The sequence below is a fragment of the Miscanthus floridulus genome, chromosome 18 (genome assembly GCF_019320115.1).
Source record: "Miscanthus floridulus cultivar M001 chromosome 18, ASM1932011v1, whole genome shotgun sequence".
Classification (NCBI taxonomy): domain Eukaryota; kingdom Viridiplantae; phylum Streptophyta; class Magnoliopsida; order Poales; family Poaceae; genus Miscanthus; species Miscanthus floridulus.
In genome coordinates, this window is record NC_089597.1 from 670,451 (window position 1) to 687,618 (window position 17,168).

Here is a 17,168-nt window from a genome sequence, read left to right on the forward strand (position 1 = left end):
TTGGAGATCAGCAACAATATCAGTGACTGCCATAAAACTATTCGATGCATTATCTAAAGTCAAGGCAAACAACCTCTGCTCAACAAACCACTTCACCATGGTTTCAGGAAATGACTCTAACAACTTATGACCAGTATGTCTACCTTCCACATGAAAGAAACCCACAATTCTCTTCTGAATACGCCACTCATCATCTATCCAGTGCAACGTGACACACATATACCCTTTGTTTTGACATGATGTCCACATGTCCATGGCTGCACTAAAGAGACATTTAACTGACTTATTCTTTTCTGTTTCATATATATCCATTATATCCTTTCTACTAGTGACTCTACACTTGAATGTAAAGCTAGGACACAAGGAGTTGATGAAATCAACAAAGTAGTCATGCTCAACAATATTGAATGGGTACTCATGCATGATTACTGCCAAATAGATCTTCTTGAGACTTGTCTCATAATCATACCTGTAAGGAACAACAATGCTAACATCTTTCCCAAGGTCTTTTTCAGCCCTGAGTTGCATCTATCCTTTGACAATACTATGACATGACTTCAAATGATTATGAAATGCATTTGTTCCGTTGTTGGACTCAGCCATGTACTTATTCTTGCAATGTGGGAAATTGCAATGGCCCCACATCTGCTCATACTTCTTGCCACCCTCCTCTATGACAATAGTGCGCTTGGTGAAATACTTCCACATAGCAGAGGTGCACCTCTTCGTCCTCTTTGATGACCCCACAACCTTCTCTTCATCATCGTCACCATCAAGGGCCACTATATGTACAGCAGCAACAGCACCTGGTTCTTGGGTACTAGGGTTAGTGTTATTCCCATCAACTTCAGTTACAGGTAAAGATGGCAACGGGGAATTCCCCGTCGGGTTTTGCCTCCCCATCCCCGTCCCCGCGGGGGAGAAATTTCCCCGTCCCCGTCCCCGCCAAGGCTCGCGGGGGACGATCTCTCCCCATCCCCGAACCCGAGCGGGGAAACATACCCGACCGGGTCCCCGTCCCCGCTATACAAAGATCTATAGTACTCAAATCAATTATACAGAAGAAGAAATGTCGACCATAGAACGCATCTTGCAACAAGAAATAAGATGCTTAGTTTAGAGACCGGCACACTTGCTTACAAAATTTGCAAAGAAATCGCACACAAGATCTCACAAATCCATTAAATCCACTTCTATATGCTCTAAGCGGGGCGGGTTTGCGGGGATCGGGTTCGGAGGATGGATCCCCATCCCCGTCCCCGCCAGCCCCGACGGGGATTGTTTTCCTACCATTTGGATCCCCGTGGGGGAGAAATTGGCCCCGTCCCCGTCCCCTAATAGAGGAATTCCCCGCGGGGAATCGGGGATCGGGGCCCCGTTGCCATCTTTAGTTACAGGTCCACTGCCATCACCAGTGCTAGTGCCAACCACTTGATCTGCATTCTTTGTTGCTGAAGATGAGGCTAATACACTATGTGGTACACTCTGACTCTGACTACCAACTTCACTTGCTTTCCTCTTGTTGCCTACCAAAAAAATCAACAATAATGCAAGTATGCAACTTGAGTCTATTTGTGTGCTACTGAGTCTGACATCTCAACAAGTGACTAAGTGAGATTGTGAGAGACATACCTACTGCTGCTGAAATGGATCCGGATCCACTGGTGCTGCCTTTGACAGAAGATGGTGGTGGTGGTGGTGGTGGCAGGAACATGGTGCCTAGCCCCAAGTATTTCTCGGGCGACATGGAGGCAGACCCAAGACGTCCAGCTCCAGCGCCTCTAGGACACAAGTCACGCGACATCAGGAGGAGGAGGCAACCGTCGGGCAGCGGGGGGGCGTGGGGAACGACTGGCTATGGGGCCGCGGGGACTAGCGTGCGGCGGGGGCCATGGGGATCGGCTGCTGGCGGTGGCCGCTGGGGTCGTCGGGGCACCGCGTCGGGTACTCAGGGCTCAGGCAATAGCGGGGGTCGGGGTGGCGTACTGGCGGCCGTGAGGAGACTCGAGAGTCGAGACAGAGTGAGGAGATGTAGGGTTAGAAGTTTTGGGCTGGATGGGCCTTTACTACTATTATTGGGCTTCACCTGTATTTGAAGAATCTGGGTCAAATCAGGGTCTTTTCCGCTCAAATACGGGAACCCGAGAAAACGGGCGGGAAAAGAGCTCTCCCATTTCGGTCCCGATCCCGCCGCCTTCCATCCCACATCCCGTCCCGTTTCTGGATTTTTTCGAGAATACGGAAACAGACGGGTCAAATGTAGAAATCCAGGTGGGTCGGGTCGGGAATTATCCCGTCCGTTTTCAACTATAGGTGTCAGCCCTCTGTCTCGCTCAACATCACCATATCCACGGAAGCGGAAACTTCTTGATGCAACGCGCCGCCGAGGGTGGCTGGCCGCTGCGACGACACACGCGTAAAGGTGGCAAGTGAATGGCCACTTGGGCGTGCCATCGGCCCTGCCGCGGCGCCCACCACAGCGCGCTAGCAGCGCGTCGTTGTCTTGACGTGCTGGCCTCGGCGCTTAGCTCGACGAACGCGCGTTCGTAGTTGCAGGATAAGGCGGTACTAGCCAGCTTTCAACCCCGGAGAATGAAACTTGCGTGGTCGAATTCTTCGAAAAAAAACTTGCGTGGACGAATTCTTCGAAAAAAAACTTGCGTGGTCGCCGGGGTCGGTGGGTGTGCAACAGTGCAAGCATCCGATCCTGCGCACGGCAGTCGCAATCACGGCTGTGCTGCGTGCAACAGTTCAAGCACGAAGCACTATTGCACGTGCTCCCAGCCTTCGCTTGGCTTCCTCTCGCGTCTCGCAAGCGCCGTCGCATATTGCTAATGGGGATGTATGGTTTTTAATAAGTTTCTCCGGTAGATCGAGTTTTTAAGGTTATGGTCTTTTTATGCTAAGTTTATTAGTTTTGGGGATTTATCTTCTCCTCTTCAGCGACGGTGAGAGGATAGGGTGGAATTGTTTTTTTTATGGCGGCTCTATTGAAGATGGGGACGATAACTACGGTGTCAGCATCCTCACCAGTATGATATGAAAACTTTTATTTTCGGACAGCGACGTAAAGACGGAGATGGTGTCGCCGCTATGAAATAATTTTCTCTAGTCTCTTCTTCGTTTTATCGTGGTTAGATCTGGCCACGATGAAGAACTAGGGAGATTAAATTTTAGGTCGGTCTTCCTCATTCTTCAGTGGCAAAAAGAAAAGAAAGATACCAAAAAGAAGAAGTTTCTCAACTCCGCATATATGAATGTTGGCCGTCGTTCGTTGGGCATATGTTCTCATGCCTTTTGCCGAGTGTTTACGTATGTGGTCATTCATACTGCAAAGCGTCGTACAGGTTAATTTAGATGAAAATCAGTTTATGCGTACTCGTGTAATCGTGTTGATGTACACAATTATTATCTAATATTTCTTCTTTCGTCGAAAACAAAGCACTGTTGCCGCCCACGCGTGGGCCCCCGCCGTGCACCCCTTCCTCACAGTTTTCACTTTTGGACCGCCTGGTGCCAGAGGCCCATGAGTTTGTCTATCCAACGACCATGTGTTTTATGTAGTTTCAACACATGAATTTTTTTACACCATAGAATTAAGATCCAACAGCCTCCACCCTTCTTCTATCTCTAGCCCCCAGCCTTCTTCTATCTCCAGACAATCACAAATCACAAGATCACATATTCATAAATCACAAGAAACAATTTTTTTCTATGGAAGGACAAATCACAGCACATGAGGAGGAGAGGCTACTGGAGCATCACCGCGCACAGGCACAGCACCACCGTACATATCTATCGAGCTGTGCATACAACAATCGCAGCAATGATTGGCACACGCATAGCAATCGCAGCAATCGCGCTGTGTATACAACATCCAACTAGGAGTAGTACAGGTACAACAATCGCCGCGGATACAAAGGGAAAAGGAGAGAAAAAAATTCATGTGTTTTTTCGCTAAAACACACGTATGTTGTATAGCATTTCTGCCCCTATAACAACACCCCCTACCCATGAAATTCCACAGCCAGTGCCCGGGGCATCCTCCTCGTTTACTAGGCTCCTAGCTTCCTCCTAGTTGCACCCGACGAAGACGAACCCCGCCGTTCCGCCGTGTTCTTATTCTTCATTCATCCCCATGGCGGACCTTCCCCCGGTGGCCATTGTTCTTGCCGTGGGCGGCGCGGTGGTCGGCGGGCCAGAGGCGCTCCGCCTCCTGCTCTCCCTCGAAGGGCGGACCGCCGCCGCCGACATCACCATCTGCGTGTTCCTCTTTTGCGCCTTCACGGCGCTTCTTCTTGGGACCTTGCTCCTGGCGTGTTTCTTCCGCGACGCGTACCCCGGTGCAGGAGCACCGGCGCAGGCGCCGGGCACGGAGCGCTTTGCAAGGATGACTCTTGCGGCCGCTTTCGCTGTCCTTTTCTTGGTCACCTCCTGCCTTCTCGTCGTCCCTAGCAACCTCGCCGGCACTGGTCTCGGCGGTGTGCGGTCCTGCTCTGCTTGACCCGCAACCGCCGGCCGGGCGGATGCGGGAGCGGCTGCACCGGCATCGTCGACCTGGTACAACGTGCACGGAGTCACCAACAGTAGCAAGTACCGTATCTTTTACTGCCATAGTACTTCAGCAGATCCCATACATTACCAGAAGAGTTAAATACACCAGAGGTCCATTAACTTGTGAGAAGGTTTCGGTTAGGTCTATCAACTTCCAAAGTGGCTTTTTGGGTCCATAAACTTTGTACGCCGTATCGCCTAGATCCATATCTCTCCACATTGGCTTCTCGTGCTGACGTGGCATGATGTCGTGGCCATGCAGGCCAGCCGTAGCCCCTGCGGCCGCGCGAGCAGAAGCCGGTGGACGGCGCCGCGCCACCCCACTTTGGAAGCTTGTATCTCTCCAACCAGGTCGAATTAGACTTTGGCACTTTAAGCAAAGTTGGAGATCTTACGTAGCTCTACAACATTTGTTACTACCTCTTGTGCCAAAACTAAACGGATTCAGAGTTAAGAGGGGACAAAGATTGATGCTTCCGTGTATTTTTGCGGTAGTATTGCATGAATACAGAGCGCGGCCTCAGGGACGACGGTGGCTGCGGCTGCTGGTCCTGCTCCTGTCGTCGTCGTCGTCGAGGGTTGAGCTTAGGTTCCGAGCCGTGTTCTGTGTTTCGCAGCTTTGCCGTTTGTGACCTGCACACCATCGGTAAGCCTCCCAAGCCCAAAGCTTCCTCCTTTACCCCTTCGTCATCATCCCTTACCGAGGTCGACTTCCGAGCCATGTTCTGTGTTTCGCAGCTTTGCCGTGATGGAACGCCATGCCACCCCATCGCCAGTGAGCCGTCCTGACGCCGACCCAAAGCTAGCCGCGCCTCAGGATCGGCCCCCACAGTGACGTCCGCAGTCTCGGCGAATAGCGCTCTCGGCATCCTCGCCGCGGCCATGACCTCGCCGTCCCCTACGTCGAGCCGAACCGCGACCACGTCCTGCGACCACGGCATCCCTGCCTGTGTCCAAGCTCCGACCTTCTGGACTATCGACCATCGCCATGCCGGTGCGTGGGACCTGCACCGCTACAGCCATGATGCCTCCTAGGAAATCCCCTACCTCTCTGACGTGACCCCGCCTAGCCAAACACGGACGCATCCACGATGGTGGCACGCCGTGTCGAACCGCCTCGCCACCGGATGCGCCTGCCGTGACCCCGCTGAGCGCTCTACCTGCACCGGCCCCTCCGTGCACCAGGCGTTCTACCTCCATCAAGCCCACCGGTGAGCTCCAGCTTCCCCAAAACCCCACCTTTATGCGTTGCTTGTCCCGGTCATCGACACTGACTGCTTTGGGTATTCTTGTAAGGCGCCCACGTAGCCGCACACCACCGCCACCGGTCTCCACGATCATGGCCTTGCGCTCTCGCACGCGCCGCCATGGCCGCGGCAACGCCACCATGACTGAATGCTCATGGAGGCGTCTTGCATGCGTCTTTTTGCCTCCCTTGCCACTGTTTCGCCAGCCGAGCCATGGCCGCCACACAGCAACTACGCCATCACCCACACCACCTCGCCCGCTGAGCATGCGCAAGCACTGACCCAAGGCCCCATCGCGAGCCTCCTCAGCGGCTCGATGCCGATTCGGCCGACAATCCGCCACCATGTCCGCGTCTTTCCCCGCCACCACCTTGTCGACCACCTGTACTCGCCGCACCCCGCACGATTGTAGAGCCTCGACCTTCAGCCATCACGCGAACCCATCTCGGCAACGCACATCACGTGCTCGCCGTGACCTCGAGCCCATGCCCTATGAGCCCGACCATGGTAGCCCCTGTTCCTTCGTCTGTAACCATAGCACGGCGGTGCCGCTTCACTCGTGGCCGCCGAAGCCTCACCGTCACCACGCGCATGCCGGTGTACACACTCGAGCGTGGGTTCCAGGCAGCCGTCACGCACGCACGTGTCTTGGAACCCAAGCTCAACCCTCGACGACGACGACGACGATAGGAGCAGGACCAGCAGCAGCAGGTCGCAGCCGCAGCCGCCGTCGTCCCTGAGGCCACGCTCTGTATTCATGCAATACTACCGCAAAAATACACGGAAACATCAATCTTTGTCCCCTCTTAACTCCGAACCCGTTTAGTTTTGGCACAAGAGGTAGTAATAAATGTTGTAGAGCTACGCAAGATCTTCAACTTTGCTTAAAGTGCCAAAGTCTAATTCGGCCTAGTTGGAGAGATACAGGCTTCTAAAGTGGGGTGGCACGGCGCTGTCCACCTGCTTCTGCTCGCGCGCCCACGGGGCTGCGGCTGGCCTGCATGGCCACAGCATCATTCCACGTCAGCACGAGAAGCCAACGTGGAGAGGTATGAATCTAGATGATACGGCGTACAAAGTTTATGGACCCAAAAAGCCACTTTGAAAGTTGATGGACCTAACCGAAACCTTCTCACAAGTTAATGGACCTCTGGTGCATTTAACTCTTATCAAAATATATACCACGGTTTTTCTTGTTTACTTGAACTCAACTATGAGGTGTGATTGTTTGCCATGTAGTACTACTTTTCTACCCTCTTGCAAGTTTTTCAGTGTAATATATATTTATCTGTTTGATGTGTGAACTGAACGGCTTAAGATCATTTTGCCAACATGACTTCTTCACTTGACAATTTTTCTGTTCGTCGATCTGGTGATCTATTCTTTTTTTCTGCATATAAATTTCTGATGAAGTCTGAAGTGGGGATTACAGGATCTAATTCTTCTTTTTGGTGGAAACTTTTCCTCTGTTTCATTCAGTACCTGGATTTGATTGCTTTAGGATAGCTTGTGATCAGGGGGAGAGGGAAGGGGGGATGGTAAACACCTCCCAAGTTAATACAATTTCCACTATTTTAAAAAAGATCAATCAAATTTTCATAAATTTGATACTGCTATCCTCCTTAACAAAGGGGAAAAAACCATGTTTCTAGCTCTGCCTCTACTTGTGATGCACCAAATCTGTGGGTTTAATCTTTCAAGGTGCTAACAAGAGTAAAGTGCATTTGTCAGCATTCATAGTTGTGAATATGTGTTCGTGAATGTCTACATCCGTATTATGATTTGGAAAAAGAAAAATACGCAGGAACAAAACAACCTATACTTGTTCGGAACGCACGAATTGGTGGCCCCGTTCGGTTTATCTTAAATCCGGCTCGTTCGCTTCTTTTTTCAGCCGAAACAGTGTTTTTCTCTCACAACATTTTAGTCAGAACAGTATTTTTTAGTCAATTTCATCCAAGTTTCAGCAAGCTGAACAAGACCACTTTTGCTTTGTTTGACAAGGCTTTTTAAAAAGAGGCATCGGCTATAGTTTCCCTGGCTTCTTGGGGAACCCTCCAACTTGAAAAAAGAAAATGTAAGAGGGGAGAAGCCGTTTTTACTACAAGATTAAAGCCGTGACTTTTTAGGTGAGACCGGTTTAAAGAAATTTATAGCTGGGTCCTGACGTCCGGCCCGCGTATCTCGCGCGCGTCACCCATCACCTGTCCGCGCAGGCTAACGACAGTTCTCAACCCAGCAAAGAGAGGCCATTAGAAAGGATGACAACTCCACAACGGCGGTGGCACGTCGCTGTCTCTCCCGGGAAGATAAGACCAAGCAGCGCGGTGAGAGGCGGAGAGCAGAGCTAAGGGCACTCCCAACGCGGAACTAATGATGGTTTCCATCTCTATTAAATGACTTGCTAACTAATCAAAATGCTGTTGTGGTAGCCTAGTTAATGAGAAAAAAAGATGAAAAACAGAGGAAACCGTTTCCAGCAAACGACGTCGGTCCTTGCACCGAGGCACGAAGAAACGGCGATTTCACCGTTGGGAAGAAACCAATCGTTTCTACAGCTCGCCGGCCGCCGCTGCGCGCGCTCGAGCAGGCCACGCGCTCACCGACGCCGCCGCTGTGTGCGCTCGCTTCGTTGGCCACGCACTCGCCGCCCGCCGTCGTTGTGCGCGCTCGCTCGAGCAGGCCGTGGCCGCCCGTCACCGCGCCTGCCAGACGCTTCACCGAACGGCCACCGCGTTCTGCGTCTTGTGAGGCCGGAGCCGTGTCCGCTCGCCCGCGCTGCGCGTTCGCGTGTCGGCATGCGCTCGCCCAACGGCCGCCGCGCTCGCTCGCTCACGTGCTGGTGCTGGTTCTCCGCTGCCGCGTGCGCTCGCCGTGTGCGGTGTGCTGCTTGTCTCGTACTCTGCAGCCTGTTCGGTTGGGACTGAAACGATCGTATACGATCGTGGATTATTACTGTTGGCTGGTTTGGTGTGAGAGAAAAATACTGTTCTAACTGAAAATTTACGATCATTTACGACGAAGCGAACGGACTGCTGGTCGGTAGAAACGAACGGAGGCAGAGGGAAACAGAGAACGAGAGGATAGAGAAAGGGATTAGGGAGAGAAAGAAAAGAAAAAAGTATAATATTTATTACGCGAACACTGTCATGGTATGAGATAGTTTTCATAGATGATTTTTTTTATGACGTGGCCTTCTTGGACATCACGCATAGTTTCTATTAGGACTGCCATAAGCGAAGCTACTCCCCGTGCTCTGCCTCGTGCCGTCGTGTGCCATTAGCCCATACACACGCATGCATCCCACGCGCCTCAAGTCCTCACCATCGTGCCTTTGTGATTAGCGGGGGATCCTTGAGTACTACCGTGTGGCGTATGTGTGGTATTTTTCATTTCTCAAAAAGGATGGTAAGAACGGATAAAAAAAAACTTTTGCATATTGTAACGCTGAAAATGTCTTTTCATTTAACAGTGGCATGACAGTAAATTAATATTTTGGCTCTTCTTGATACATAGCTTTTGTTATGTACTACTTAGATACACATGTCTAGATACAGAGTAAAAATAATGTATCAATAGAAAAGCAAAAGTCTTATAGTTTGAAATGAAGGGAGTAGCATTAACATGCAGGGAAAGAACAAAATCAAACTAATAACAATAAAGGAAGTGTATAATTTTAAAGTGATATTTATAGCTTTCGATGGCATCCTAGAATTTTCTCCAAGGCCCCCTCGGAATATGGGGAATTTTTATGTTTTCTACATTTTTATGAAAAAACCATTTATATGAATTTTTTATATAATTTCTATGAAATTTCTGTGTTCTAAAAGGTCAAAAAGGTCCTAAAATGAGGGGTTCTGGCTTTTGAGTTCTGATAGAAAGTTAGTGCACAGTAAATATACTTTTGAGTTCAGCCAAAATTGTACCAGCCGAACCGTGCCATTACAATGATGCCCGTGTCGCAGGCGGCTGTGCAGTGTGCAGTGCAGCAACAGGTTTCTAGTAACGGTATTCGAGGCATGTCGGAACGGTAGAACTGAATTCGAGGCATGTATTCATTAGTAGTGAAAATTCACGAGGTGTTTGTGTATAGATGTGGTGAGATTGTACAGTTTATGGACTGTGAATTTGCTAATGTCTTTGGTTGCTAATGTACAGTTTATACATCATGATTGTATAGATGGAGGCATGTACAGTGTGTGGATCATGTCCGGTTTCAGTAGGTTGAAGTCGCTCATCCAGCTCCTATTATGATTTTGGTTGTTTTCTACATGCTGCTTTTTTTTGCGGGGTTACATGCTGCTTCGTTGCGTGAGCCATAAAAATGTAGGGCTTGTTCGGCTGGTATTAAAGCCGACTGAAGCTGATTTTTTTAGAGAAAAATACTATAGATTCTATCTGATAAGCCGGTTAATAAGTTCAAGCGAACATTTATGAACATCACGCAAGTGGAGGGACTTGGGAGGGGTTTCTTTTCGGTAATCGCTGATCACCGTTGCTGTTCGTGTAAACCATTCTACTTCCTCTTAACGAAAAAGGTATCACACGGCACGACCGCGATTTCTTTTTGGGCTAATGTCTTTCGTGGATGATATTTTCATCCAACCGAGATTAACTACGAGCTTCATAGTGATTCAGAACAGAAACGAACTCAATCAAATTAAGCATCAGTTTGATGACTCTCCCCCCTCGTGCACGTTCGAGTAGCCGGCAGGCAGGACAAAACTTGTGTTTGCCGTACGCTGAGGAAGTTGCTGGTGTACCTGCTGCACACGATCGTCATCAACCAGGACCACCAGCACCGGGGATTCAATGGTGAGATGTCGTTCCTATTCAATCAAATGGAGTGGCACATGCACGCGCATACCCTTTTATGGCTTTGTGTTTTTTTAGGAAACAGTTGGGCCGGAGCCCCTTACTGGAATGGTGATTTCAGGGGTGATGTTTGGTCCTGATTCCTGAATCTGAATGGATGGGCCTCGGGCGGTACGTTGGCTCTCCATTCCCTGTGCCTTCTGCTAGCAAATCTGGGATTTTTTTTTTTAATTTTAACACTTTTTTAACTAATTTTAAATCTAACGCTGTCTGTTTTTTATTTCCAAATCTAACACTTTTGGTCGCGCGCTATTGCCATAGCGCGGCGAAACGCCTGTGCCGCGCCATGAATGGTGGCGCGGCGGGAGGCTGACGTGGCGAAGACCGGGAGCGCTGACCAGTGACGTGGCCGGGGCTGCCACGCCGCGGATCTGGGCGCGGCACTGCCGCGTCACGATGCATGGCGCGGCAACCTTTGACACGGAGAGACGGGTGTTACTTTTGCGCAGACAGGCACGAAAAGAAATTAAGAATGTTATCACTTAACCACGTGTGCTTGTATATTATATATATTCACGATTCTTAAAGAAAGGAATTCATGGTCTGGTGGGTCTCAACGTACAGTGTTACAAGAAGGCCATGTCAATAACTCCGCTCCTCCTCTGCGACGTGCCGTGCGCAGCTGTCGCACAGCAGCTGCACCATCTGCGGCGTCGGTCTCCTTTGGCTGTTTGTGGCGTGGATGGACTCATCACTCCTACGGTCCCAGCGTACAGTGTTTCAAGAAGATTACAGTAGGTAGTGTCAAATCACGTAGCCCCTACTCATATATGTATATAACATTTCATCGAACCATATTTTACATCTTCAATTTAGGTGTAAGTTCTATATTCAACTGGTGTAAATTGATTATTCTTAAATGAGAATGATGAGAATTACTTGAATATTTATCTGGCCGTTTTTTTGACTTTTTTATTTTCTGTATATTTTATTTGGTTTTTCTTTGAAATTTTTTAATTTTGCTTTCATAGAAATAATCTGGCTAATAGTGTACTCGTTCTTGGGGCTTGCTGAAGTGAAAGCCGGACGACTGATAGGAGCAGGTAATGTCCCACCTACCGGTACTTGTAGCTCTCATACTAGCCTGTCACCCTAGGCTCAACTAGTTATTCATGCACATATAGGTAGCTGTTTATGCACATATAGGTAGTTGTTCATGCTGCACTACTGTTCATGCATACAGAGATATAGCCGTTCAAGCAAACAAGGGATGTGACATGTTCTACTCTTTGGTTTACTACTACTCAACACCAGATGACAAGAACTACGTTAGTTAGGCACCATTCACGTTATATATACTATGCATAAGACAATTAATATTACTCTATTAAATATCACTTACCTGATTAGTTACCCTTTTCTTTATACACGTCATCTTTTACTATTAATAGTGATGTCGTCAAGAACTAGGGTTGTTGATTCATGCTAGTTATATAAATTAATCAAGATTTCTTTACTAAATTTATCTAGACCATGCACATCCATACACTGGGGGCTGCACGTTTGCACCTTGCTAGAATAGTCATCTCATCTATAGGACATTAGTCCTTTAACATGAATAGACTTGACTCAACTGGGTAGTAGTAGTCCTAGCTGGTGCGTGTTTTAAGGCCACGAAACACTCACATTTTATAACCACAGGGTTAAGATAGAACATATAAAATAAAAAATTACCTAGATTATTTATATGAAAGCCAAATTAAAAGATTTCAAAGCAAAACCAAATAAAACAAAATAATTAGCCAGATTATTTCTATGAAAGCCAAATTAAAAAATTTCAAGGAAAAACCAAATAAAATATACAGAAAATAAAAAAGCCAAAAAACAGTTACATAAATATTCAAGTAATTCTGATCATTCTCATTTAAGAATAATCAATTTACACTGATTGAATATAGAACTTACACCTAAACTGAAGATGTAAAATATGATTTCAATGAAATGTAATCTGCTCTTATATATACATACATGAGTAGAGGCTAGGTGATTTGACACTACATAGTGTAGTCTCTGCACCACACACACGAGGCTTCACAGAGCTCCAGTTGCAGTCCAAACTCGGTCTTTGAAACCCGTTTGGCGCACCTCCGGCTCGAAGAGTGGTTTATGCTAGATCTGAAATTTGTAAAGTAAACTAATGTAGTTTAACTATTTGTATTTAATTTAAACTAAAATGAAATAAATCATGTAAATCCCCACATAATTTTTAAGAACTCTATAAATTTTCTAGAGCGGGAGCTCTGACAACCAAGACCTTAATTCTGTTTTTTTTTATTACTGAAGCCGCTCTTTAATTCTGAGTGAACAAACGAACTATACTGTTCTTTAATTCCATACGTATATATACATATTACTATACAGAATACTCTACGTGTACTGAAACGCGAAGCTTGTCTGACATACTGTAAATAAATAAAGGATCATGAATTTTCTAGAGTAGCAGGAGTGAGGAGTCCATCCACGCCACAAACAACCAAAGGAGCCGTCAAATCTGAGGCCGCAGATGGTGCTGCTGTCGTGCGGCAGCTGCGCACGGCACGACGCAGAGGAGGAGAGGAGTTATTGACCTGGCCCTTTTGGAACACTATACGTTGGGACCCACCAGACCATGAGCTCCTTCCTTCAAGAATCATGATGTCCTGTGGATGAATATATATAATATATAAGCATATGTGGTTAAGCGATAACATTCTTAATTTCTTTTCATGCATGTCTGCGCAAAAGCAGCATGCACCATCCGTCTCTCTGTGACAAAGGTTGTTGCGCCATGCGCCGTGGCGCGGCAGCTCCGGCCACGTCATCGGTCAGCGCTCCCGGTCTTCGCCACATCAGCCTCCCGCCGCGCCACCATGCATGACGCGACATAGACGTTTCGCCGCGCCATGGCAATAGGCGCGGCCAAAAGTGTTAATTTAAAAATAAAAAACAGACAGTGTTATATTTAAAATTAGTTTTAAAAAGTGTTAAAATAAAAAAAATCCACTTCTGGTAGGTCACCAGAAACCTTCTTCTAGCCTTCTAGCAGAGTACTAGTAGTACGTTTTAAAAGGGTAAAAAGCGAGGCATCTGCAGCTTTTATAGATTTATCACTCATCACTGAGAATGGAAGATGTGATTGTTTTTTTTTTCTCCTGAAAAGAACAGTTCAAAATGCGGTGTGCTACGTACCGCTACTACCCCACAAAACGTAGTCCTTAAACAAGCACACAAAACGTACTAGTAGATCCTTTTCAAATCGTTTGAACTTATCAGTCAACTTATCAGCAAGAATTTACAATATTTTTCTCTCACAACAAATTAGTTTTAGCCAGTTTTAATACCAGCCGAACAGGGAACTCAGATTCTTTTGAGATCTCACGGTGGATTCTGATTTCTGGATCCTTAAACAACCCGATCGTCAGACGTCATGTTTGTGGTCCTTGTGGATATGCGCGACGGGAAAAAAAATATTGCGAGCCGGCACGATCGCAAGAAGAGGTGGGGGCCAGGCCAATGGAAATGAAAAAGGAACAAATATCATCATGTTCATACCACGGTGCCTTCATGCAGCAACCGATGCGTCAAGCCTGCGAAATGCAGCAGGTCGTTCCACAATCAAGAAAACTGAAGTTGTGGTCAGCGCTGACGTCTCTGCTGCTCGTACAAAAACTGTGTCCCTTGACGGCTTAACCCACCCGACAAAAGGTAGCCCCACCCCGTTGACCATGTCTGTTTCAGCTGTCCACACGAGGCAATCGTTCCGATCGTACCAAGGGGCACGTTGGTTTCAGAATTCAGACCAGATGCGCTGCAACTGCAGCTGGTCGCCGGCCGATCTGATTGCAGATTTGCGTGACGGAGAGAAGAAGCTCAACACCAATGGAGTGAGCCACTGTAGCACGCACGAGGTACAAATGACGGGGCGACTCATTCACGGCATTGGCACCCTGGCGTCCCCCTTATCCGGTTCCAACAGAACAGGGCCAAATGCCCACTTGAGAATTGGGATCACGCACGTGGAGTCCAACGTCTAGATGATATTCAAAGCAAAGGCCTTCTAGAGCGAAATTCAGCACTTGCCACGTGCGTGATTCAGCACTTGCCACGTCCTACTGTCCTAGTGCGTCTGAGCGAGCCCGCGACCACGTGCGTGATTCAAGCCATGAAGCTCACCACTCTGCTTGTAGGTTGTAGCCTTGTGCCCTGCCAACTCCCGCGACCTTTGGAGTCTCATCAACGTGTTCCAGTCGACACCATGGCGCACTCAACCTGTCAATCCCCTTTCGCCGTTTCCTATAAAGCTCTCGCTGCTCACACAGTCACGGCAGCGCGGGAAGGAAGTCGAGACTCGAGACGACAGAGGAGTGAGGAGAGGAGAGGGTGATCCACATCCACATCCACATCCACATCCACATGGCGGCGAGCCTCGTTCCCAGGATCATCGTCCTTGCTCTTGGCGCCGGGGCGTTGGGGTTCCCCGACGCGCTCCGCCTCCTCCTCGACATCGCGGGGCGGCGGAGCCCCCTAACCGACATCGCCATCTGCGTCTTCGCCATGGCCGTGGTCACCGCCCAGGCCCTCGGCGCTATGCTGCTGGCGCGCTTCGTCCGCAGGGCACCGCGCGCGCCGCCGCCGCGCACGGACCACTTCGCGCAGGTGACCCTGGTCGTGTCCCTCGGCGTCGCCTTCCTCGTCTCCGCGTGCCTCCTCGTCGCGTCCGGAGCCGGTGCCCGAGGCCTCGGCCTGCTCTGCCTTGTTGTTGCCGACGTCGCCAGGAAGATGAAGAGCCTCGTCATCATCGCGGCCCTTGCCACCGGCGCCGCCGTCCTCCCCTGCGCCAGGCCTCTGCTCCGCGTCTTCCGCGAGGAGGGTCACTCGCAGGGGACGGCGACGGGGACGGGGATGGAGCGCTTCGCCAGCATGACCCAGGTGGCGAGCTTCACCGGGGCCGCCGCCTTCCTCCTCCTCCTCGCCGTGTCCGGTGGCCTCTACATACAACGCGGCTCCCACGTCGGCGTGGCCGCGGTCATCGGCACCGTGCTTCTTGCCCGCTTCACCTTCACCCGAAAGGCGCGTAATGCCGCCGGCGCAGGTGGCCGAGCTGCCCCTGCTTCTGCCGCGGACACGCGGCGCGTCGGCGGCAAGCTGACGAGGCTGGCGCCGTACCTGGCCGTCGTCTCCTTCGCCCTCCTCTGCTGCCTCGTCCTCACCACGTATGCGCCGCTCGAGAGCGGGCCCGACGGCGCCAAGTACCCATGACCATGCTCTTGACACATTATGTATCTAAGGCTTCTTTACATAAGAGAATTAGCCTACAGTATTTGTTAGTATATGTGGACAGATTCAAATTTATGGACCTAGTAAAAGGTTTACATGTCCAAATCAATCCTGAAATAATAAAAAAATCCATAGAACATGGGTCAAAATTGCCAACAATAAAAGCATCAATTTACTGCTAACTCCGTTTTGAACCTTGCTGTTTCAGATGTGATCCATTTTGCTTTCTGTCAGCTTGGATCACAGTGGAGAGTAAAGCACAAGAGTGAGCAGACACAAGTACCTAGCAGTCATCTGGTGGTTGATATTAAGCTAAGTACGTCGCAAAGGTACAGCTGGATAATGATTTCTCCAGTATAGCACCCTGTTTTTTCTACCAGATAGCTAATATTACAGCAAGCTAGCAGTCCAACATCACGAGCAAGCTAGCACCTCCCTACAGCAATCCAGAAACATCAGTCCAGAAGCAACAATCATAGAGAATGTAGAAATGCTACAATTGACAAGAGCACAAAAACAGACACAAGAAGTGAAATACATCCCGATCGTCACTAACTAGGTATTTCACTACTAATACTCATGTTCAGAAACGAGATTATCAGTCATCAACCATCCAAGAAACAGCAGCCCAGGGTTGTTTTAGAGCAAATGACGTCTCACAAAGATTAACCAATTAGCAGGGTTTGAGCAGAATAGTGCCGAATAGACTAGTTTCAGAAGTTGGCACCTAGTAGCAGGCTCTAATCAGTAATCTGGCACCTAATAACAGCAACAGATGGGGCTTCTGTTTATAGTTAAAATTTGTAATAAAATTAATCTCTCACATGACCACAAGCATATATAGAGCACATAAAGAAATAAGTTGTCGTCAGTTGCTGCAGAGTTATCACTTAATCAAGCATAATAAATAATGTACATACAAGAGCCAAAGAAAAATATTGTAGATTCCAATTCCTCCGGTCTATGACTATGAGGCCAACACAGAGAGGAGAGCAGAGAAAGGTAAGTACAACACAGTGGTGGAGGAAGGTAGACCTTGAGCTGTTGCCAAAAGCTACAGAGTGAACGACAATGGGTTCCTCCTCCTCCTCCAAGCTGCAAGCCCGTGCACTCTCCCTGCTCGTCCAGCTCCTCCTCTACATCTCCTACCACCTGACGACCAAGAAGAAGAAGAATCCCACCACCCACGGCCTCACCGCACACCCGCTCCTGGGCCACCTCCTGTCGTTCCTCGAG

General features: G+C 48.9%; 1 protein-coding gene across 1 annotated transcript; it reads left to right on the forward strand.

Moving 5' to 3' along the window:
- The first annotated feature begins 14,996 nt into the window (after positions 1-14,996).
- Positions 14,997-15,938, forward strand: LOC136524862 (uncharacterized). The gene has a single exon (XM_066518108.1). It carries the CDS (start codon positions 15,069-15,071, stop codon positions 15,912-15,914), a length of 846 nt encoding a protein of 281 aa, XP_066374205.1. The 5' UTR covers positions 14,997-15,068; the 3' UTR covers positions 15,915-15,938.
- The last annotated feature ends 1,230 nt before the right edge of the window (positions 15,939-17,168 follow it).